Source organism: Thunnus albacares, chromosome 1, assembly GCF_914725855.1.
Source record: "Thunnus albacares chromosome 1, fThuAlb1.1, whole genome shotgun sequence".
Lineage (NCBI taxonomy): Eukaryota > Metazoa > Chordata > Actinopteri > Scombriformes > Scombridae > Thunnus > Thunnus albacares.
This window is the reverse complement of record NC_058106.1, coordinates 30,215,962-30,240,883: the sequence shown is the minus strand read 5'-3', so window position 1 is coordinate 30,240,883 and position 24,922 is coordinate 30,215,962. Positions and strand designations below refer to the sequence as shown.

Genomic DNA, 24,922 nt, shown 5'->3' with positions numbered 1-24,922 from the left:
GACAGGTCAGAAGATGGAGCGAGGCCTGAATGGTATCAAAGGGACCCAAATGACCTCTGGGAGCTGAAGCACCAGCGCTCTGTGCCTCTACACAAGCTTCCTTTAATCTCCTACCGCTCCACACGAGCACTTGGTTATCCAGTGAGTGAGAAAGAAAGGAGATAGCTTCTCATTTTTCATCTGTTCCTCTCTTTTTAAGAAAATACAGCGCCCTCACACAGTCCTCTCTGTTTTTCTCCAGACTACTTGGTTTTGCTCAGTCTATGCGCTTATAGTGAGCTGCCACTGCAGAGGAACAGACGTGACGAGGGGGTACACTGAAAAGAAAGATATGGAGGGGTATTACTGTTGAAAAGATGGGATGAAGAAAAGGAGACGGCGGAAGTGGAAGATGAAAACATAAAAGGCTGTCTTGGTGAGAAAAGAGAGATGGAAAAAGAAAGAAAAGGCTCATCATTTTGCTCTCTATCTTGTCTCACAGTGTTATAAAAGAGAGATGAAATCAGAAGGCTGTCAGGTGAAAGAGAGTAAAACCTTTGCCTCCCCCGCTGAAATGGACCGAGGAAAGAAATGGAGAGGGGAGAGTTAGAGCGCCCTGCATCATTTCTCCTTCACAGAAAAAGCTCTTGACTGTCAAGAGAACAAAAACATCTTGCATCAGGATTTTACAGGGCGAGCCTTTCAAAGTGGTTAGAAGCCTTTACTGGAGCGCAGTCAGCTTTTAGCAGAGGCAGAAAGCAAATGTGTTTTTTATGATTTGGGTGAAATGGCTCTTTAATGGAATATGAGACATGTCAATGTATTATTTGGGTAAAACATCTAAATTTAGGCCATTATCAAAACACTTAAAGAAAACAGAGACATCTTGGCAAACAATATATCTTCTTTATTCCTCTAAATGTAAAACAGCTCAGGCTGAGATGATGGTTCTCTGTAAATGTCTCTGTAGGTCTACGAGGAGCTGACACCTCCCGAATCTCAAGTTGTGCAGAGAGTCAAGCAAACTGAAGTTGGTTCAAAGATAAATTGAATCAAAAATAAAACATAAAGTATAAAGAAACAACCATGCAAACGTTTCCTAACGACCCCCGTGCACCTTTTGTGTACGTGCAGCCCAAAGAAGTATGTTCCAGTCGTGAGCAAACAACAGAAGAATAGATGTTTAGATGAAATGAACCTGTACTGACAAAATATATGAGCAAACTAGATTTTTATCTTGAGGCTGTGTTAACTGCTCCACCATTTACACCTGGTGTTAACATATGATCTGTATGTAGATTAGAGTTTGTTTAAATTTAATCTAAATTGAATCTAATTGGTTTAGCTTTAAATAGTTGTAAGTAGCAAAAGTTATAAATAACTAGATCTGTGGTTCACAACAATGAGTTTTTAGTGGTAGCCTGAGTAATGTTCATAATCTGTAGTTACAATCTAAAAATGTAACATAATAATGTTAAATAAATGTATCCGACACATGAAATAACAGGTGTAGTTTACTTACTTCAACAAATACTGGATTTCCTCATACAGAACTATCAAGTTTATAACCTTAAAATATCAATGTGGGATTCTCCAGACATTATCCAGAGTCGCCATTCTGTTGGTCTCGTCCACTTGAGGTCACTTGTATAATCTAACAGCAGAGATTTGCCATTTTGACTGGTGAAAGAGTTAATTCAGTAAGAGATTAAGTTAGTCTCTGAGCGTAATGAATCCGGGTAATTTGCCAACCAGGAACAGTATCCAAAGTGGAACCAGCCATCAGAACTCAACCCTAATCCAAATACGTCTGGATAATAATATCTGACCACAGGCTTTTGCATTTACCCGCATTGTGATCGAATCTCGAAACAGAAATCAGATAGGTCCTGCAGCTTGTGTGCAGTACAAGAAGGTAGCACTTTGTAGACTGAAAAAAACCCCATTACAACGTCACGTCTCAGACAAAACCATTTAGTGGTGTATAAATGTAATTTTTTATCAGACAGGGTTGTAAAAGGACACCAGTTGTTCCTCATGCTGGTATAACCGATGTGAAGGTATTAAAATATCTAAATGTATACATACATAGCACAGTCATGCACAGAGCTTTCAACCCACACAGTTAGGTGAAATGCATGGCAAGGATGTCGCCCCATATTGCATCCCTAACCACCCCGTCTCCCTCTCTCTCACATACACAGTCAGAAATCACAGCCTTACAGCCAGCACCCCCACATAAGTGAAAATGAATGCACTTGCCACCTGTGGTGGGAGCAGAACAAGAGAATGGGAAAGGACGTGGGAGAAAGAAAAAGAGAGGAGAGAGAGGAAAAGACATGGCAACCGTTCCAGAGCGATGAGTCAGTAAAACAGGATGCATAGACACTCACATTAAGAGTGTATGTCACGAGTGATCTTCTGGAAGCCTGTCCTGTAACAAAATATATGGCAACAAAAGCCAAAAGTTGCAATTTCATAATGATATGTTGGTCAATGTTACACAATCATCACTGATAATTAGCACAAAGCCTCGAATTCCCAAAGTAGTTTGTCTTTTTCTAAGGTGTGTGTGGGAGTGTGTGAAATGTGAGTGTGACTGAATGTGTCTGTGCTGGTTCTGTGATTCAAGTGAAGCAACAGACTAGTCACTCGTCACTGTGTGTGTGTCTGTGTTGTGTGTTGTCTGTGTGTGTGTGTGTGTGTGTGTGTGTGTGTGTGTGTGTGTGTGTGTGTGTGTGTGTGTGTGTGTGTGGTTTGGCAAGCTGCACAGATCCTGAGCTGTGTGTCTCATCCCCTCCACCATTACTCCTGTCAGCAGGCCTGAAACCACAAACCATCTCGTCTGGAAACAAACCCATTAACTCACAACAACAGTCTGTGTCTCTCTCACACCTTTTGCTTCAGTTTAGATCTTCCTCTCTCTGTCACACTTCACTTGTTTCATATCAGCGTGTGCGGTGACAAATATATTAGAAAGTGTGTGTCACAACCACAACTTTTAACAGTTCCCATTACCAAAAAATTACACCCACAGTAACTACTTGATTTCTGTGAGCACAGTGGAGTTTGGCTCCTGTTTTTTTCATAACCATCCTAGTTTAAAAGTACAGAGTGTGTGTGTGAACTTACAGTCTGTTCATGAATCCACAACTCTACCGATGTGGTGTTTAGACTGACATTCAGTTAAATATTTACACAGGTAGATAAATGGTTGTGAGCAAACTTGATCGGTACATGGATGTATAAAGGAGAACTGCGTCAGTAGGCTCGGTTTGAACTGCTAGCTTGTCTGATTGTGCTGTAGAAGGGAAACAGCAAAGAAGCACAGAACACAAGCTTGTTAATCGACCGGATGTGTTTATTCTCTCAACTCTATCATGTTTTGAACAATGCAAAAATTTTAAAATACAATATTATAAAAATGATCATGAGAGAAACAGACTTGTAGCAAGCTAACCTCCCTCCAAAATATGACATTATATCCGTTATGAATAAACAAACGTCTAAAGATCCCTTCAGATTTTTTTTCATCGTCTTACAGATTTATTATAACAGAATTTTCTTTCAAATTCTTGGGTGTGTCATCCAGCTGAAGACGTCAAGCACTTAGAGAAATATAAGGTAATTAAAAAGGACACAGCTGGTGTGATTATTAGACAACAAACGTCATTTTCAATAATTAGTCCCTACTGAAATGTGTCCATTATACCAAAACAACACAATCAAACCCACAGTCGGTGAGCTGTGAGATGAAAAGTGTAACAGCTCCACAACCAGTGTCAGTAGTGGTCAGTCAGAACAACAGTAAACATGTAGATTAGCTTGCTAGTGGGAGTGCTAACTTGGCTACCACTGTCGGTCACGTGACCCTCCCCTCCGCGGGCTTCTGTTTGCTCCCCACACGCATGAATGGGATAAAATAATTTGATCACTCAGTGCTTAGAGTTATTGGACCGTATTGAAAAACACAAAGAATCATTCTGGACGGTTTGTGATGCTCAGAAAAATGTATTCACCGTTTAACAGTGTGCGTCACATGATGCTGCTGTAAATTGCAATACCGAGTGTGTCCACTGCACCAACTTACACAATTGTATAGAAGTCTATGAGAAAATTATCCTGCGAAAATTAGTATGTACCGTGCTAACCAAGCTAGCAGCTAGCGTTAGGATCAGCGCCACCCTCTCGTCCAAATATGCTTATCATCACTTCTGACTCCAAAAATCCAAGATGGCGACAGTCAAAATGCCAAACTCAAGGCTTCAAAACGCGAGACCACAAACCAATGGGTGACATCACAGTGGTAACGTCCATTATTTTTATACTGACTATGCCCAGTAATGACCCTGGGGCCTTGGTTAGTTACCATTACATACAGTAAATAACCTCCTGTGATTGTTTTGACTCATAACAGGTCAGAATTTAGGAAAATCTTTAGTGTCCATTCATCTTATCTGCCATCCAAACCAAACAACAAAACACTGATATCTTTCATTCTGTGTGTTTTCTCATTCAACAGATCAACATGGAATTCAACACTCACTCAAATGCCGCAGTGTGGATTTCACAATGAGAAGCCAAGAGGACTGAACAATGGTCACAATGACGGCGGACACACTGAGGTGAGCCAAAGCTTATTGTTAGACCAGTCCAAGCTTCTACAGTTAAGGCTGATCTATGGTAGGTCGCTCAACGCTTTTGATGTGTCGCTCCACAGAAATGAAAGAGTTGTGTTATGTTTTCAATTTGTGCTTCAGTGAAAGTTTTCAATTGTCTCCAGGTAACCAGCCGCTCCAGCCGGCTTGTTTAGTTACTTAAGCATTATATCATCCAGACCGGGACTAATTAAACAAGGATGTTACAAGTTATCTAAAGTTACAGGCCAAAATATCAACAAGGAAGTTCAATCGTCAGTTATCTCCATGGTGATGTTAGTAACACTACCCAATCACACTACCTAAGCGCAACAAAATACGACGGTGTCGGTGACAAAACAAAATTCTCCAGGTGTGCAACATGAGAGGAAAGTGTTGAAAATATGTAATTTCTGTCGAGCATCCTGCCATAAATCAACCTTATCCCCTGAACTTTTTCTTGAGATACAGGAGAACTGTGATGTGTTGGTTGCTGGTTTCCAACCTGGGGGTCAGGACACCTTCAAGGGGCCACAACATAAATCTGAGGGGTCATCATATATTGAAACAGGATTAGAGAGAGGAAAAAAAAAAGTTATTATCCAAATGAAACTGAGAAGGGAAAACTAGTCTTATGGCAAACAGGTTGGGAACCACTGTGTTACAGGATGTGTGAAATATTGTAATCAAAATGAAGTTTTTTTTTTTTTTCCTCTTCTGTTTTAGTGATACATAGCAGAGAAATACTGAAGTCACAAGTCCCTTTGTTGCAGTCCATCTTCAAAAATATTTTCATGTTTGTAAAATGTAAAAATAATTGGATCAGTTAACCGTTCAGTTATTTCTGTACATTTGATTCCCCAACATGAAGGTCTACATTTTGTTTCATTTTCTTGTCAAATTTGAATTATTTTGGAATTTGGAAAAATGTGCATTTGCTTTCTTGCTGTGAGTCAGATGACAGGATCGACAACACTAAGTTGTAGTTTCATGCAGTGTTACCTGCAGGACAATTTCTTAGAGTCTCCTGCCCTTTCCCTGAGGATCTAACTATGACAACAAAAACAGTCTGGCACATAACTACTTTTAAAACAACAAGATATAACGTGTTAATCAGTAAGCTTTAGAGGTGGGCAAAGACAAGCTAGCTGTTTCCAGTATTTATGCTAAGCTAAGCATCTCTCTAATCCTTAGCAAGAAAGCATATAATAGTATTTCCTAAAATGTCAAACTATTCATTTAATTGTTGGACATAATCCCCAAATTCCCTCCAAAAAATAAAAAGTAAATGACCTCAGAGTTCTCAATGTCCTCAGAAACCCCAGAAGAACTAATTTAACATCAACAAGAAGAAAATACAGTTATCCAGATGATTTCATTCCTTCATTACTCAGTTATTTCCATAATATTACAAAATTAAGTGTTTATTTGTAGGTAAATTACAAGAAAATGGGCCATTCTACAAAAACAGTTTTATTGATTTATTAACAACTGTACATTTCTTTTCAGTGCTGACAGCATTTGCTACATACTTTGGTGTGATTCAGCGGGACTGGCGCATTTTGCACCTTTTGTTTTCTGTGGGAAACGCTGACAGTATGAGGAGCACAGTGTAGAAACCAGAATTATTCACTGAAGTCTTCACGTCAACATGGGAGACACTTGATTAACTCGGTTGTGTATTTCTGTTGTGTTTAAGTGCCACATCGCTCCAGCCTCATGAGCAACTACAGGCACTGAACATTTTCATAAAGACAGACTGATTTGTGCAGTCAATCAGGTCAAATGTCCCTCTGCTCCGTCACGGCCGACCAAACATGTTCCAGGAATATTGATAAGATACAAAGGGCAGAAGGATTCCAACAGCACAGATTGGACTGTTTGAGTTAAGTCTGTAGCCAAGAAATCAATGGTGCAATTCAACATCCATATTACGTAAAAGTTAGCAAAAAGCACATTGTCATTCAGTTTGTGCCTGCTGCAGTGCTTCTGCTGCCAACTGAGGTCCAAGGGTTAGGCTAAACATTAAACGTTCCCCATCTCCCATCATCTAACAAGGTAAAACAAACAGGGAGAAAGATAGCACAGACAGAGCAGTACACTTAAAAAAAAGTCTTTATATATATATATGTATATATATGTGTGTATATATACATATATATATACATATATATATATATATATATATATATATATATGAATTAAATTTACATCCATCCTGAATCATAGTGTCCCGCTCAGTCCCACAGTGGTCCAAACGAGCGGAGGGATCCACGTTACAGATCAGAACACGTCATCAACGTCCGGTAAGAGCACTGTGACAAAAGGCCATTTTAAAATCTCCACAAAACGTCCTACTATACAAGTTTCATGCTCCTCTGTTTGATTTTTGAAAAAGTCAGCCCAGAGAATGTGCTTTAAGAAAATCAAAAGGTAAAATAGTTAAAAAGTTCTAATCTATGTTCGACTCTCCCGCTCAAATATCATGGCATAAGAGAGAGAGGGCCAAAACAATCCATCACAAGTACACCCAGGACATGAAAATATATATATTTTTTATAATATATATAAAATGTCTTATTTAATCCAATATGTACACTTTTCACAAGACGTATGGTGAACGAGGTTCTCAGAAATGAAGCACTGCTTCCAAATATTCTCAAATTTTCAGAAGTCACAAAAAATGTGCAACCCAAAAGTAAACCCTCCAAGACAAAAAGGACAGAAAAAAAAGCATCCATGGGCCAACAGCTCCATTCATTTCCACCAGTAAAGTTTTCCAAATCTTTAGTAATTCTCTGGCCTGTTGTATTCCAGTCCACAGATGATGGTTGGGGGGGTGGGGGGGGGGGAGCAGAAAAGTCATCTCAGTAGAAGTGCTGAAGCGGAGTTCGTGCCTCCTTTGCTCTCTAGTAGATGACCTCGTAGACGGTGGCCTTCTTGTCTCCAGAACCTGTCACGATGTATTTGTCATCTGCAGAGATGTCACAGCTCAGGACGGAGGACGACTCCTTGGACTGTGGAGGTAAAAAATAACAAGTCATGATTAACTCTCTGCTCTGTTTTTCCATCTGATATTCAATACTGTTCATCACTTATTTCTCAGGTTAGAGGAGCAGCAATGTGATTCCTCTGTGGCTAAAACATGAATTTTATGTACTTTCTGTTTATATTATTATGAATTATGACTCCATGGGATTTATAATAAGATGTTATCTTCACATAACATTTACAATGTCTGAAGTGTCTATATGACGAGCACGGAGGGCTGCAACTAACATATTTTCATCATTGACTGATTGTTTTGTCTAAAAAGATGTCAGTAAGTGAAAAATGCCTGTAGTATTTTCTTAGAGCCCATCGTGATGTCTTTAAATGTCTCGTTTTGTCTGATCAACAGCTACATCCATGATTGAAGAGATTGAATACTACTTCAGTGAAATCTTTTCCTGGTCTTGATTTAAGACAAACAGAAATGTGAAGTTATGCAAACTGTTGTTTGGCTTTACATACTTTTATTTAATTGTGTGTTGTTTGATCTGACTTACCTGGAATATGCTGGCCCCATAGGGAGTCCTCCATGCATTCAGCAGATTGTCCTTCCCTGTGCTCACAAACCATTTACCTGCAAACACAGAACAGACGTCTTGAGGATAAAATCTGAACATATTTGTTTACACACACAAACACAGTGATGTTTGTCCTCACAAACCTGGTCAGGCTTTTCTAGTCTGGCAAAAGGGATTTATACCTCAAACGTATGACTGTTTAATGACCTGATCCATCAATTGGCCATAAAAACCTAATTGGGGAAAATATCATTACATAAACGATCATAAAATGCACATAATGAAGGAGGCCCACACCATTTCAACTCTGATAATTATTTAAATCACCCTCTGATTAATTACCCAACTGACTAGTTGGCTAATGATTTAATTAGTGACAGCAAGAGCTCTGAAGCAGTGAGCGTCATTTGAATTAACCAGTTCTGTAGAGCCAGAGATATGAGCCTGTGCTGTGGGGGGTCTTCTGAGGGGAAATGAATACTGACGCTTCTGAAATGAAGGGAAAAAAAAAAAAACTGGGCGATAGTAAAACCTAATTTCTCTGAGCCTTAAACTTGAAACATGCTGGTCTGCCCAACAGGCAGAAAAAGTAAAAACTAATTTCTCTTAATGAGCATGTTTGTAAAATAACAGTTGATGTATTCAGCTACAAGTCTTAACTGTGCATTTTAGACTCTACAGACTGACGTTAGCAAGCAGCCATCTGACATTTCAGCACAATTCAGTGCTCGAAATATTGACTGTAATTCTTACAAAAAAGATGCACTCGTTAGGAGTTCATCCTTCAAATGACTTGACTGAAACAGTCACTGGAGGTTTGAATCATTTCAACATCTACAGAAATTATTTTATCCAGCAAAATTTCAGACAACATGGCCGACCAGTAACCAATCGTAGAAGCTGCATGTCTCAACCATTATTGCTGCCACAGTTTGTACTAAACATTGTGGTTTCTAGCAGCGCATCTGTCAAGACCATCCTAAAGTGATCGTCTCAACTCTATCAGATTTTTTCAAGACAAGCATAAAAGAATTGAAAAATCTCATCTTCACCACAGTCAACAGTACTGGTGCAAACAGGACTTCTCTCTATTAAGAAAGTCTCTATTAAGAAAAGTTGTATTTTCTGTCATCTGTCATCTCTCTACATTATGGCCTACATGTTGTTTCAAAGTCTTCTCTACACTGCCAGATACTAGATACTAAAAATACCACAATTACCCTTAAATACCCCAACATGTGTAATATGAGAAAACACTGAATGTAAATTTCTCTTTATGTCATTAAACCCCACAAATTTCCCAAAATTGTGTCATCAAATGTAATGAAAGTTTGACTTGATGTGGCCACGACACTGTGATATAATTTCCCAGGTTTGTCAAAATTATTAGAAATCATCCACTGGGAACCATGAATACCAAATTTCCTGGTAGTCTGATCTGGACCAAAGGATCGGAGAAACAAACAGAATGACTTTGGCATCCTTATGAATGCTGACCAACAAGGCAAAAAGCAGTGGCCCCAAGAGTTGTAATGTAATAAATAATGTTGCTTACCACAGTAGGCGAACTTGAGTGAGAGGACGCAGCTTTCGTGCAGGTGCAGCTGGTACTTGTCAGGCTTGGTGTGGTGCAACACCTCCACATTACTGCTCTCCATACCCACAGCCAACCATTCTCCAGTGGGACAGTAACCCAGTGAGAAGATCTGGAACAAGACAACAGAGCTGGATCAGACATCTGCAGCAACATCTCTACAGTTCAGTCCAACAATGATTTAAACGCTTACAAAGAAGACCGTTTTATAATGGTTAAGGTCACTTAAAAGATGCAATGAATACATTCATCTGTGTGACAATAACTCGACTTTGCATCGGATGGGAGGAACAGTGAATTTGTTTATCTGGGCTTCTATCTACCTGTGAGGTAAAGTCGTGTTGCTGGAGCTGCCGTCCCTCTCTCAAATCCCAGGAGCGGACCGTGTTGTCCAGCCCTCCAGTCCAGAGTTTGGTCCCGTCGTGGGAGATGTCAATACAGCTGGCTCCGTCTGTGTGGCCCTGGAACTGCCTGGAATAACACAAAACACCACACATCAAGTCAGGAACAGAGGAGAAAGCCCTCCTAAGTTTAACAATAACGGTGTCTCATTTCGGTGGCCAACTATTTAATTCACAAAGAGCTGTGTATGAAAGAATCAGTGTAGCATCCAAAGTACTGACCTAACGAGGGTCTGGTTATGGAGGTCCCACACAGCGATATTTCCATCGGAGCAGCAGGAGAAGCAGACCTTGGCGTCAGGGCTGATGGCCAGTGCGTAGCAGGCTGGAGCAGAGGAAGTGAGCTCTGCCTTTATGCGGGGCGTCTGTGAGGCCAGGTCCCAGATGGTCAGTGTGCTGGCCTCGCCACCCACGATCAGGGTGCGGCCATCAGGCAACAGCTTGCAGGAGCGGATGTAATTGTCCCTGTTCTGAAGCGGAAACAAAAGAAGAGCGTTGTCAGGATATTGATGAGTGGATGAAATTTCTGTCGTTTTTTTTAAATATGCAAAATATTAACGTAAACAGGACGATTTGAGGTTAAGAACAATTACAATTCTGTGGAGCAACAAAGAGATTAGCAGCATACTTCAGTTTATCCACGTCAAGACAAATCTCTACTTAAACTCCAGAGCCGCTTTTCTTTGACATGTGACAAGTTTTCTGAATGCAGCTCCCTCTCTTTGATGTTATAGTGAAGATGTGGATGTCAGCTCTAACAAGAGATGTAAGAGAAAGTGGAGCTGCAGCTGTTGGCCAAGCTCCAAGAGAGCAGGAAATCAGAGATCAATAGGACTGTGGAAGCCCTTGGTCGAATTAAAACAGCACCCTGATGGCTTTATAAGACCCAATTGCACTCTGGATGCACCTTAAGGGTGTTGGAGGCCATATGAGTTGAACGGCATGAAGCCGCAGTATCAAAATGAGAAATGGAAGGCAGTTGGGAGGAAGTAATGAGCTGGGTAATGGCAGACAGGGTTGGCCAATCAGAACATCATTACTCAGCAGGCTTTTTTTCTCACCGAGGATTATTTCAGCACAGCAGTGAGACACTTTGCTGAATTATTCACATCTCTGTCTGTTGGGATCTTGGGGAAAGCTACAGTGGGATGTAGAGTCGGGCTACATTTGATGCTCATGAAAACTCTTAATGAAGGAGAGCGATTGCAGAGAGCTCATGAAACATGAGTACATTATGTCTCTTTTCCGCTTGGAAGCCTTGGTACTGATTTGAAATGCCCACAGATGTGAAACTCTCCTCTTCCATGACTTGTGACAAACAATAACAACTAGTTACCAGACAGTCGAGTTGGGACACTGGGCTCTTGCTGCCTGGTTGGCTGATGTCCCAGATCTTGACACAGCCCTTGCCGCCAGTGTAGACGTGACGCGTGGGGTTGCTGATGGTGACAGCGCACACCACTTCCCCATGGCTCAGTGTGTTGATCTGGCGAGCGTGGCGCGGGATGCCCGGACCTATCAGTGCATCTGGAGGGAAGGGCACAGGCTGCATCTGACCATCTGCACTCACATGAAAAGAATAGGCCCTGCAAAGTACAGAGGAAGGCAGAGATGGTCAGTCGGAGCTAAGAAATATATATCATCTGTTAATAAAAATGGTTTAATACACAACTCTTTGAATGCAACGTGAAAATCACAAATACTCACGGTTTTCCTCCAGAAATGGAAGTGAGGCTGGCTGGCAGGCCTGGAGCTCTCATGTGAGGATGAGGGTCAAACCCCGCCTGCACGAGCAAGAAGAAGAAGAAGAGTTAACAACTGATAACCTGCAAAGATAAATTAGACTAACCTAATATTCAAATTGGAAATTATGCTTCGCTCTATCTGCTAACACCCTGAGGAACCCTCATAAGATCGTTTCCAGGCAAATCCCTTGAAAGACACAGATTCAGCTTCACTGCATGCAGACAAGCTTTACACAAGGCTACAACATCCCACTTGCTAATGCTAATGAAAGCCTGGGAGATTTTCAAACATGGAGATTCATTTTGGGAGCGAGCCTTTTTTTAAAGCCTTTAGAATGCTAACTAACTAACATCAAAGTGAAGGAGCGAGGCCGTCTTTGTACTTTCTCATTATGTACACACAACAAGCCGCAGCCAACGAAGCAGAAATATTCACAACGAGTTATGGAGGATGAATACTTAAGTTTCTCAAAGTCATTTTGCAAACAGATTTTACAACCTACAGCTGTGGTGGATAATTCATACGGGCGCTGGCGAGGGCTTGTGTCAAACTGATGGAGGTGGAATATACGAATGTACAGATGTGATGAAGAGGAGCATCGTTCATTCAAGTTGTGTGCAATAAATACACTTATACTAGATAAATTCTACATAGAAGCTGAAATACTTACAATTGGTGAGCGTCCGTAAGCGGCAGCAGCTGCAGCACTCATCTGTGGTGAAATGAGGCCAGGATAGACGCCTGGGCTCGTCAGGGATCCGTTCATCTCATGATGACTCATCATGGCAAACGGGGTGGCGTAGGAACCCGCAATGGAGAGAGGTGTGCGCAGGGCAGGGGCAGCTAAGGGAAAAGATCAGTTTGATTAATTTATTAAGACACTGTAGGACGGAGGGACAATGATTTAATTTCATAAACACCACACTATGATTCATTACAATGAAGCGTAGGGCTTCAACTAACAATTATTTTCATAATCAGTGAATCTCTCTATCTTATCAAACCAGAGCAGCACTTCAAAACCTAAAGATACTCAGATATTATCATCACGCAAGAGAAAAAAGCTGAAACCAGGGAATGTTTGGTGTTTTTTGCCATGCTAGTGACAAGGCTCTAGATATGGCAATATCTGTGTGTGTATCCAACACTTTGTCCAGACTGAAATATCTCAACTATTGAATGTGTTGCCATGAAATTTTGTTCATGGCCCCAAGAGGATGAATTCCAAGGACTGGTGAACAGATCAAATTTTTAATTTGTCCAGTACTTTAGTTTATGTCATCAATCTCACCTCTCACTTTGTAATAATGAGCAAATATTAGCATGCTAAAGCTCTAAAATAAGATGACCGTGACAAATATTTCACCTGCTCTCATCAGCATGTTAGTAGAGCCTCACAGAGCCACCAACATGGCTGTGGACTCTTAGTCTTGTTACTTGAATTGATCATTTTTATAACAATTGATGACCAATTTTAGTGAAGGTGAGCATGTGTGTTTATGTACCCAATGCCTCCATGCCAGGTGGTTTGCCCATCGTCAGAGGCCGTAGTCCTGGAGTGGTGCTGGTTCCTGGTGTGGGCGCCTCATTCCTGGGTGTGGGTGTGTTGGACTTGAGGCTCGGTGTGGACGACTTGTCGTTCTAAAAAACAGAAACACTCTGTCACCTCTTGGCGCAACCTTGTTTCTCACTCACTCTCATTCAGCCACAAAAACACACACAAAAAAAATGAAACTGTCCTCAAGTAATTCCTGCCAGAGTTAAAAAAAAAAAAAAAATCCCCCAGTGAGTTGAAAATCCCCCCACTGGCAGGGAAATCCAGAGTGACAATCTGAGTGGACGGCTCAAGGTAATCCAATCTAACACTGACACTTCATTACAGCCATGGTGTGTGTGTGTATGTATGTGTGCGTGTATGTGTGGTGGGGGTAGGGGCATAAACCTTTGCTCAGAAGTCAAGCTTGTTAAGAGTCACTCGACAAGCAAGATGGTGGCCCAAACACTCCTCTCATAATTAATCCATCTCTTTCTTCCTTTGCAGATCGAGGGGAGAGGAGTGGGAGTTTTTAGCCTGGTGACACACACTAATGAGGGATGTAGAGAAGTTGGGTGTCTGGGAGGTGGATGGCAATGATGTGGACTATAAATCTATCTTAATCCTTAGTGAAATGGTTTATGTCAAACCGATGCATGAAGAGTGTTTTAGCCCGGTTAGCGAGAGCTTCGGTATTAGAGAAAAGGGAAGATGAGAAGAAGAAGAGGAGGAGAGAGACAGCAGTTCCCTCGCTACCGTGTCTCTGGGTTATTTACAGCTTTGGGGTGAGGAAGAAATGACCATTTATTGGGTAAGCCATAAAGGAGATTGAGAGGAGTGAGCCACAGATTTTGATTTCCTGAGAGTGCATCCACCCTCTGCCCCTTCAAGCCCCTCACAGCAGCCGACTGCTAAGCCTCCTGCGTATTAGTCCTTCACACAGACACCCACTTCACTTGACAAATGCCCTTTAGTCTGTCAGTTCACCCTTCACCCCCTCCACTGTATCCTCCTTATTTCATCTTCTCTAGTTTTTTCAGCGTGTCCCTCACACTCACATGGGCGTGGTCCTTTGCTTTGGAGGACGGCGTGCTGCCTGAAGAGGCGACAGAGGCAGGGCTGTTGGGGGCCGCGTCCTTCTTCAGGACTCGTGATTTATCCAGGCCATTTTCCGGAGGAGAGTGAGCGGGGCTCACCCGAGGGGTGGCTGGATCCTACAGAGTTAAACGAGACAGACAGAAAGAGACTGAGCAAACAGACTGGAGGAAAGCCACTGGCATGTACATGTAGGTCAAACAAACTGGGGCCTCATGTGCAAACACAGATAAATATACTCGTGCGTGATCCTACTCTCTCTCTCTCACACACACACGCAAACACTTTTCATTCACCTGTCACTCCCTTTTCTCTTTGTGTTCTTTGTCTTATTTTCCGCATGAATAGCAAAAGAAACACAGCAAGTAAGCATACACTCATGTGCACACACGACGACCAATATTATGACAGACTTTTTGGCAACAGTGTGGAAGGTGTTGAAGCTTCAACAGACAACTGACAAAAGAGAGCTGTGTTTGGTCTCCATGCAGCGTTCGCACTGTGGAATGTGGCCGAGCAGCTTCGTCCTTAACGCAGTCTTACCTCATTGGAAACATCCACCACCAAGTCGTCACTTTTGTCTCCGTCACTGTCCTGAAATGAAGTGAAGGGTTTAGATCACTGAGAGAACAATAGAACAGTAGAAAAAAATACAATAAGCATAAACCGGTGTAGTCCAATATTTATACCAGGTCAATAACAAATATTCATAAATATTTTGTTATAACGGCTATGACTTGGTATTTGCTTTACTTCAGATACTGTATATACATGCTATTTTATAATGTTATTTTATAATAACTTTCTAATAATTCTGGGGGGGAAGACAATGCTCTGAGACTTTTATTCTACTTCAGTTAGTTGTGTTGAGCTTTAAATAAGTTGTTGAATGAACTGCTTAATTTACAACAAGTAAAGCTTTATTATTCATAAATAATTAATTTATTCATGGAAACTATATTCTCCATAAATGTTAAATTGTATGTTGCCTGTAAACAAATGGTTGCTGACTAAAAGACTCTAGATTGCATTAGCTTAGCATTTAATTGGACTTAATTGAAAATGTAACAAATGAATTATGTATTTATTTATTTTATGTACAATTAGTGCCAAATTATATCATCTTTCCAGGAAACTTCCTACTGTAGGAAATTATTAGGGATTTACAGACCCCTAAATTAAAGCATTACCTGTTAGTTTATTATTAAAAACAGTGGTTATATAATAAAATTAATTGTTAGTTGGTTTGCTAATACTTAACTTATATTCTTGAGGTTAATCAATTTCAACATAGTTAATAATCATATAATGTAGTGCTGTATACTCTGCCTGCAGCTAAGTATGAAAGTTATGAACTCATTAATGAAAATGCTACATCAAAAACAACAAAAGCAATAAACAAAAACACTCACATATCTGCTCATGCTGTCCTTGTCATCTACTTTGCGTTTCTTGGAGTCAAGGCCGTAATCTGATGAGCCGCGGTGCTTCTCACTGGCTGCCCGCAGGCTGTCTGATGGCGACACCGAGTTATTCTGCCAACAATAATATGCAGACAGACCACATCAGTCAACAGTCACTTCTCACTCTGACAAACCTTTGACTCTTTGCACTCTCAAAAACTTTCCATAACCATATATCATATCCAGTAGAGGGACTTGACTCCTTTGAGCATGACTATGCATCATGTAGAATAGCAGCTTTAAATGAGAACTGTGAAGAAGTGAGCTCTCTCTGTATTCTGTCGTTGTTCTTCATCTTGGCATGATGTTAAGTAACGAACAGTCTGCACACAAATAAACTTCTGTTGGTGAAGGAAAGTGCCAGATGTAAGAGAGAGCGAGCGAGAGAAAGAGAGAGCGCTGCCTTGCCAGCACATGCCCTTCAGTCAAGTGGATGTTTTGGGGCTTAAATACAGGAAGTGACAAACCCTCAGAAACCAGAAAAGCCAGAAACTACCAAATGCTGTCCAGACTAGGCATGGCTCTGGAGCCTATTCTTTTGTCAAAGCAGTGACAATATTGACTGTAAAGCTAAACGCACAATGCTCCTGGACTGAACTGGACTGATTTGGGATAGAAGGGGGCAGAAGACTATTCTGGGATGGCTCAGCCCTGCTGCTGTCAAGGCAATGGAGCAAAGAGGAAACAGACGAGGCAGCTGAGCAAACCCGCAGAACGCTACTGGAAGACAAAAACATTAACTCTCAAGCAAGGTGATGCATTGCTCAGATTAAGGAGAGGCGAGGAGAGAGGTGGAGTGTGAGGAGGGAATGAGTGCATCAGAGGATGTACGTGTATAAACACACAACCTGACATCTAATCCTCCTGTAGACCCTCAAAGTGACCCGGTCAGACATGCCTGAAGCAACATTAACAATTATAAGTATATAAGAGAACACAACTCACATTCCTGGCTGCATATTTGTCTGTCTGTGACATGCGAGTACAAGCAAATAAAAACAAAAGTAACCAGTATCTCTCACTCTGTAACTGTTAAACCAAGGTTAATGACTACTGGAGTCACTGAGTGTGACTGTGTGCACTGTGGCAGGTCAAAACATTAGAAAATGACTGACAGGAAAGTTCATGAAAATCAAGCAGAATAAAAAAGAGGAAGGAAAGAAAGAGGCCATTGAGGAAACCTGGACAAGAGTGCAATGTGAAGACACAAAGAGGGTGTTGCCAGCAGAGAAAAGGGCCATGAAAGAGGCAGAGAGAGAAAATGAGAAAAAAAAAAGAGGAAGAAAGACAGAGAGCAAAACAGGAAAGGAACTTGGCAGGCAATGAGAGCATAGCAGTGTGGCAATGAGTTCTCCCCACTAGTGGGAATGCCCGGACAGGCTGGCACTCTCTCAGAAGCTGCAAACGGGGTTTTTGTAGTCTGGGCACTGGTGTGGTGGGGTGGCACTGCCAAACAGGCCGACGGGCAGGGAGGGAGCAAACTCTGAGGCCAGCCCACACTGACAGGCAGCTCAACAAATCCCTGCCTTCATTAGAAACAGACAGATATGGTGAAAGGGGTAGAAAGAAGATATCTGACTTCTTGGCTGCAACTGACGGAAAGTGAACGAAGAGCAGCAGAGAAAGGTAACCGAGGGAAAAGACCTCCTGAGCCGAGGAGAGCGGAGAGTGAAGGTTGGGCGGTTTATGGCACACAAACACAAACACCACCCCCTTCAGAAAGTGCCCTTGCTTTGGCCAACACACAAAGAGTCGGACTTTTCGTGACTGTTTCAGCCAACCCAGCAGCTCTCTGCCATTTCCACTTCCCTCCATCTCAGGTCAAAATATGGAAATGTGTTCAGCTACTGTTGTGGGAGGAAAAAAAAAAAAAAAAAGCAACAAAGAGAGTTTTAGTCCGCCTTGGTGTGAAGCACAAGGAAAGAGATGTTGTCTGACAGAAGAAAATCTCCTAAAGCATTACAGCCTGTCTGTGTATCTGAGACTGTGACCTTTAAAGGATTGCTTAGACTCAATAACCCTGTACTTGCCTCCAACTCTCGTATCAGATGACCCGAGACAACAGGACAGGAAGACTCTGCGTGTGAGCAATTGTGTGTGTGTGTGTGTGTGTGTGTGCGTGTGTGTGCGTGTGCGTGCGCGTGCGTGCTGTAAGGAGAGATCAGGTAAGGCAGTACTGGCAGGCGCTCGTCACCTTACGAGATGGGGAAGAGTTTGAGTTCCCTTCAGACATGAGTGGGCCCATTCAGGATGGCCAGTCAATGGGAACTCAATCTGACTGAGCAGATCCAACAGAGCATTACGCTCCAGCTAGCTGAGAGCTTTAAGCCAGTCCAATAAACAGGGACTTTAACATGAGAAGGGAGAGAGAGAGAGACAGAAGAGGGGGAAAAGATGAAGTGGTGTAAGAAGTAAATGAGTGAGTTGATAAGTAGTGAACACAGAGAACGAAGGTATGTGTAGAAGAAAAGGAGGAGAAAGTGTAGATGAAAGGAGATGAAAAGGAGTCAGGTATTGGACACATGCAACAGTAAATCCTCTAAAGTGGTGAGGGAAGAACAGAAGGAGAGTCAAAGTCGCTTTTAATTGTGTTGAAATTAAAGGAGGTAGCTGCCTACTAATCCCTGCCCAGTGATTGGAGTCATTTTCCACCTGGATTAGATGGCACTGGCTTATTTGGCCAGACTTCATTATTTGATTTCAGTCAGCTTATACCCCCCTGAGTACAAAAATGTGTGTGTTCTTATACAGACAGCATGAATTTCTATTGAACAGAGAGCTTAAGTCTATGTAAAGTACACCTAATCACCAAACACAGAGAGCCAGGGACCGGTAAAGTCAAGAGACACACAGGAGATGGAGAGCTGGAGAGTCAACGTACCGTGCTCGACTCGCGTTCTTTCAGAGGAAGAGCCAGAGGCGAGTGAAAAGATGAGGGTCCAGGAGAGAGAAAAGCAAAACATAAATTAGTATGGGTGTCACTGCAACTCAGCACTCTAATCAGATAACAGTAATACAATTATTATTCAGCTAAAAGAATACTCTCATGTATGAAACTCTGCATAATTACTCTTAGTGCCACTTTCTAATAAGGCACTATTTATACCCGCTTTATAAGTTGTTATTAATGGCTTAATTAAGGGTTAAGAAATCATTTTATAATATAGTTCAGTTATAAACCATTACTGTTGCCAGCTTGTGAAAAATCACTGTCTGGTGTGTGTCCTCCTCCAGCATGACAGATGCTTCTTCTTTTTTAGCTCATAAGTTCATCAGATAGACTCAGACGGACTGACTTTGTGAGAAACTTGTATTTATTAATAATTTTTTTATTTTCACAACCTGGCAACCCACAAGTTGCTCATATTATTGGCTTATAACTGATCTATGGAGCATTAGATTTGCGACCAACATCTAGACTAAATAGTTTTAATTCCATTTTTTTTTTGTATTCAATTTCTTTTCTCAGCTCCACACAGTGTCTTAAAATGTTTTCCTCCACATAAGCAGTAGAGAGTAAACACTTTCCTTTCTGCTTCCTAATGTGGGTATGAACTACACTTTTATTTTCACATGTCAAAATGTATCATGGGTAAGGCCAAGAAACTATAACCTCACACAGTAATTGTGTACATAAAAACTAGTATTACAAACGTACAGTGACATGTTTATATAATGAATGTATTTGGCTTGTGAAACCTGTTCTTGGCCGGTACAATCATAAAACAACACTAAAATGCTGAGGACAGTGTGTGCGGCAGGCTGTGCTCCTCACCTCGGTGCTCCAGGTCGTGGTGGTTCTTCTCATCCTTCACAGGCAGGTGAGCCTGGCTGCCAAGAGCACCCAGCGCCAGCAGGCCAGAGCCAGCACCCGTCACAGGGGGGATGCCGGGCGGCTGCAGGCCTGAGGGGTGCGGGGGCAGCTGGACAGGGGGGCCGTGGGCTGCGTGGGAGAGGTGCTGGGCCTGGAGCTGCTGCTGCTGTAAACAAACGCAAAGAGACAGGAGACAAGACAGAGGACAAGTGGGTCGGCTGGGAAGTGAATCCATGAATGACCACACTCTACTCATGCATTAGAGCTGGCTTACAACAACATTTAGTTCAAGGCCAAACCGTTTATGCATAATAGCAAGCTGACAGTGACTGCCAACAAGCTGATCCAGCTCATTCACTGTCTGAGGGGGAAACGAGATTCTGTTCGCTGCTGTAGATGTAAAGTGCATCCTTCAAGTGCTGGATAACAAACAGTCAAACACAAACACTTGTCTTTGGATTTCTTTATCTCTTATTTTCAACGTCTTTAGTATTTAGTTATGCATTATTATCCCAAAAATATAGCGTTTATTGCTTCATGAGGCACGAGATCCTCACATTTTACAAACTGGAATCAGAAAATGTAATGCAAATAGACATTTGAGGATGATAAATTACTTCAACAATTGATCAATTATCAAAATTGTTGTAAGTTAATTTTTGACAGAAATCAGCTCTTTCATAACAATAAGATACAATATTGTGTCTCTGAAACAAAAAGTAATGTAACACTTTTAACGGTCACAACCTTCAGGCTTACACAACAGACATGGTACTTTTTTCATGTCATGCTCTTTACTTATTACAACACCGCGAAGGCAGACTATACACTTATCACATTTGCTTAACAAATTGCTTATCATTTCTTATTCATAGTATGTGACCTTTATGTGACAACCATAGTTGACTCAACATGTGTACTCTGGTCGTCATAAATGAAACCAAGCATTTCTGCTCACTCCCAAACCACTGTGCTTCAATCATAGTTGGGATAGTTAAAAATCAATAGGCCTACACTTGAAAACCTCAAAACCTTTCAACACTCCGGAAAACCAAGAAGGCATGCCGACTCCTCCAGTAAAAACGCACAGACACAGCAGAGAACACACACACACACACACACACACACACACACACACACACACACACACACACACACACACACACACCTCCCAAGAGGCCGTGGACGTCTGTATGAGAGAGGCAGTCAGAGAGGAGTGAGTAGATAGACAGGAGTTAAATAGCCACTCAGGCAAGAGGGAAGCAAGTGCTTTAAAACAAGGTTAAATAACACTTAGCACATCCATCAACTGCCTCTCCAAAAAAAGAAAAAATACATGATTGCTATTCTGCTTGCTAGATAGAACTTCAATAACCTCATCCATACATTCATTACATAAAATGGAGAAACAGACGAGGGTATATCTAGTGGCTCACCACATTAAAAGGTTTATTTAGCAGCTGGCCATTATTCAGCCGGCTCATTATGTCGAGCTGGACCTGGAACCGTACAATGGATAGAAGCAACTGAAGGGCGGCATTGTTAATCGATATTGTACTGGTGTGCAGAGCAGCCTATTTGTTGAGAGAAAAAAAAAAAAAAGGAAAAGCAAGCAAAAGAGAAAAAGGGGAAGCCGGAACAAGAAAAGGAGAGAGAGAGAGAGAGGCAGAATCAGAAAATAACAAGAGAATGAAAGAGAGTGAGCGAGGGATTCAGGCAGGGACGTCCCTATTGAGTGTGCCTAATGAGGAAAAGCGTGCAGGGATCATTATCAAGAAGCCTCATTAGCGAGCTATGGCTGAGGAGAGGAGTGAGGAAAGAGGAGGAAAGGGAGAGGTGGGTAGGGGTGGAGGGGGGAGAGAGAAAGAGCGAAAAAATTCAGAAAATAAATTGCTTCCAATTCAATATTCATGGGTAAAGAGCTGGCTTCCTTTCACACTTATCTTTTTTCATTATGTGTAAATGCCGCCGCAGCTCAGGCAACTTCCACAGGAAACAGGCAATTAAAGTTAACTAGGCGAAGCTGGCTCCCTGCAGAACAGTACTGTCAGGTGGAACAAGCATCAACACTACCAGCACAAACCAGCTGGCAGACTGGCTTAATAAGTCTGACAATGATCGCCACATTACCTACTTATCCACTGCTTTACAACAGCTTCTGTAACTCATCACGTCTTCTGCAGTTGTCGCGCCAAAGATTAAACTACACCCAACGCTAAAAAACAACTTGATTGATTTTCAGTATTGGAATAGGACAGAGACACAGTAAACGTTTTTGAGGTTAGTCGTCAGATAAAGACTTAAAGTGCTGTCAAAATTGCCATCTAGTTTCACTCGATGTTGCCTGATCTCTCAGGAAATCTGTGACACCTGAGTAAGGCAGACAAAAAGGAAAAAGATGCCAAAAATATCCAAACACACCCAAGTCGTGCTTTGTCTCCAGCAGGCATCATCTCCCATCACAAAGACACGTGTTAGACGGGCAACAAGCAATTTAAAAAACACTTCAAAAAAACACCACCTCCCCCTGAACACTAACCATGAAGGCTGGATAGACACTATGAGGTGGCTGCTGCTGCTGCTGGGTCAAAAGGAGACAAAAAGACGAGATTCAGGCAGACACTGATTCAAGAGACCAGCAAGAAAACTGACAGAGACAAAGACAACTCAAAGAATAATGACACTATGACTGCTTCATTAACTAGTGCATCTATTGTTAAAGGGGACATCATGCTTTTTGTGATTTTTCTGTTTTTATACTGTTATGATGTCGGATGTCTATGTCAAACATGCTCAAAGTTCCAAAACCTGGGGTGAACAAATGTAAAATGTTCCCAGCAATAGGTCTGTCACGATAATTACTTTTGTTGGATGATATATTGTCCCAGAAATAATTCCGATAAATAATATTATTGTCATTTTAAGACAATTTTATGCCACAGTTGCAGTTAACATGGTAACACTGGTTCAAATACCATACTTACCTATTTAGGACATACCAGGACCCCTAGCTTCACTTTATTCACTTAAACCATACCCGCAGCCTACGTACATAGCCCACACACCCCCAACATATGTTCACTAGTGGGAGTGAAGAGTTTGTACATTTTATGTCCAGTTATGCTCTTCTATGTCAGTAGGTGGTAGTTTTACGGTACGGGTGTCGTTCCAACTTATAAAGCAAACTGTTGTTGAAAAGGAACGACGCGGCATTCACTCAATGGTGTTTACGACTTTTTCCAGGTTAGTGGGGCTGCATAGTCTCTCAAAATCAACACGAAACAACTTAGTAATGTTCTCTCACAGTATAATGATGTTTTGTTGTCGCAGCATGCTAAATGATATTAAAACAAGGCGGTAAATCAGCTGTTTCTTGTACCCTAAGGTGCCGTCTATGTACTGGGTTTCTCCCTTATCGGTGGTTAGCAAAAACTGGATTTATCAAAATACTGAAACCTTCTGGAAACAACCTGCTGAAAAAGGTAGACAGATTATTTTCACACAATTAAGTTATGCTGTTTACTCTGGCATCATGTTGGCTAAAGTGTTGGTGACATTCTTATGTAAACAAACGCGCATGTAAACACAACATGCAATACTGAGGTCGGCAATAATGATCAAGCTTATGTCCATATATCATAGGATAAGTCGATAAATCAATAGAGTAATTATCGTGACACGTGGTCTACCCAGCAAGTCAAGAGCCAGGGCTTCAGCCTGCTCTGAACACTTTGTTTGCAAAGTTAGTTCTACTTCCTCCTTGTGATGACATCAGATTGTTTGTGCATGCCCAAAAACAGCCGTACGTTCTGTAGCCTTTCTTGCAAGGTTGTTTCATGGGTTGTTCACGTTGTTCACTCGCATATTTCTGATCGGATTCGTGCACAGATGTATTTAGCAAGTTTACATTTTGAGTAAAGAACGGGAAAATAAGCAAAATCCAACTACTAGTTTGTTGACGTTGGCTTCCGAGCCACTGGAAGTCTGCCAAGGGTCAGCTCCAAGAAGCTAACTAATCAGAAAAAAGTGGGCTCATCGCGAGGAGGTCCTTAAAACAACAGGAGCTAAAATGGCCTGTTTCAGACAGAGGCTGAACTGAGGGTCTGCATAAAGAGCCAGTATAAGATAAATAAAGACTTTTTTTAAAAACTGTAAATCATGCAAAGATATTCTAGTAGAGCCCCAAAATAAAAACATGCGCATGATACATCATCTTTAGGCAGGTCATCTAAGGCTAGTTTCTTATTTTATTAAATAACAAATAAAACTTAAATGATGTTACAGACTCGTCAGCTAGAACAACTAAACAAACATGATGGGGGGTCCTTGTACAAAACCTCAATAACTGCTTGTAACCAATGAGTAGCAGCTGAAAAGCCGACCATGTGTCACTGTGGACAAAGCGTCTCTTTCTGGATGAAAAGACCCACAAACTACATGGAAATATGACCTTCCGAATAAAATAAATAAAGCATGCAAAGCTTTCAGAGAGGAGTTTTGCAAAAACAGAAGCAGGCATAGTAAAAGTTTACGTTCCACAGATTAGCATTCACATTTACATAAGGGTTAGTGATAAGCAGCACCCCACCTGTAACGGACTCGTTAACCATTATCTAAGTACAATCTTGCTCTTATGCTGAAATCATGGAAATAAGGGTGCGAGCATGGAAATGAGACAGCACCTCTGACACGTCTCAAATCAAACTCAATCATATATCCCCTCTGGCCAAAACCTAATGCAGAACAGAGGGGACCGTTTTAGATCTTTGTCTCATTTTACAGTCACCTCCACAGTTCAAGCCACCTGGGTTTAGGTAATAAATGGACTTGCTACTCAGCCTCTCTGCAAATACTAGAAGAGACTGGAGAGCTGCAGTTTAAAGCAGCAAATGTAAAGTTTCATCCTGCAAAAGACGTCTTTTGCTCAGACAGTTTTTTCCGTGTGTGAAAGTCCTGGAACTCGCTACCTGATCACTTGACATTTGCTGCAAACTTCACCACTTTTAACAAAGTTTCCTGGTTAATTCAGCAACAAATCTGTATTCAAATGTGTGTTTTATTGTATCTTGCTGTATTCAGTTTACCTTCTC

At 41.5% G+C, this 24,922-nt stretch overlaps 1 protein-coding gene across 18 annotated transcripts in view; it reads right to left on the bottom strand.

Annotated features, from left to right (window-relative positions):
- Window positions 1-6,073: 6,073 nt before the first annotated feature.
- The window catches only part of LOC122984057 (transducin-like enhancer protein 3-B), a 120,703-nt gene continuing 101,854 nt past the window's right edge, over window positions 6,074-24,922 (bottom strand). For 5 of the 18 annotated variants that reach the window (XM_044354359.1, XM_044354350.1, XM_044354342.1 and 2 more), the window contains 15 exons: window positions 22,372-22,413; window positions 19,794-19,998; window positions 18,900-18,958; window positions 15,968-16,090; window positions 15,099-15,149; window positions 14,519-14,674; window positions 13,432-13,567; window positions 12,597-12,769; window positions 11,888-11,964; window positions 11,517-11,766; window positions 10,403-10,650; window positions 10,103-10,250; window positions 9,741-9,891; window positions 8,165-8,241; window positions 6,074-7,633 (listed from right to left, as the gene is read on the bottom strand). In XM_044354359.1, coding sequence (XP_044210294.1) covers window positions 7,526-7,633; window positions 8,165-8,241; window positions 9,741-9,891; window positions 10,103-10,250; window positions 10,403-10,650; window positions 11,517-11,766; window positions 11,888-11,964; window positions 12,597-12,769; window positions 13,432-13,567; window positions 14,519-14,674; window positions 15,099-15,149; window positions 15,968-16,090; window positions 18,900-18,958; window positions 19,794-19,998; window positions 22,372-22,413 — 2,004 coding nt within the window. In that variant the 3' untranslated portion in view covers window positions 6,074-7,525. The remainder of the gene's footprint in view (window positions 7,634-8,164; window positions 8,242-9,740; window positions 9,892-10,102; window positions 10,251-10,402; window positions 10,651-11,516; window positions 11,767-11,887; window positions 11,965-12,596; window positions 12,770-13,431; window positions 13,568-14,518; window positions 14,675-15,098; window positions 15,150-15,967; window positions 16,091-18,899; window positions 18,959-19,793; window positions 19,999-22,371; window positions 22,414-24,922) is intronic. The other 13 variants (XM_044354383.1, XM_044354402.1, XM_044354367.1 and 10 more) reach the window with 8 other exon arrangements.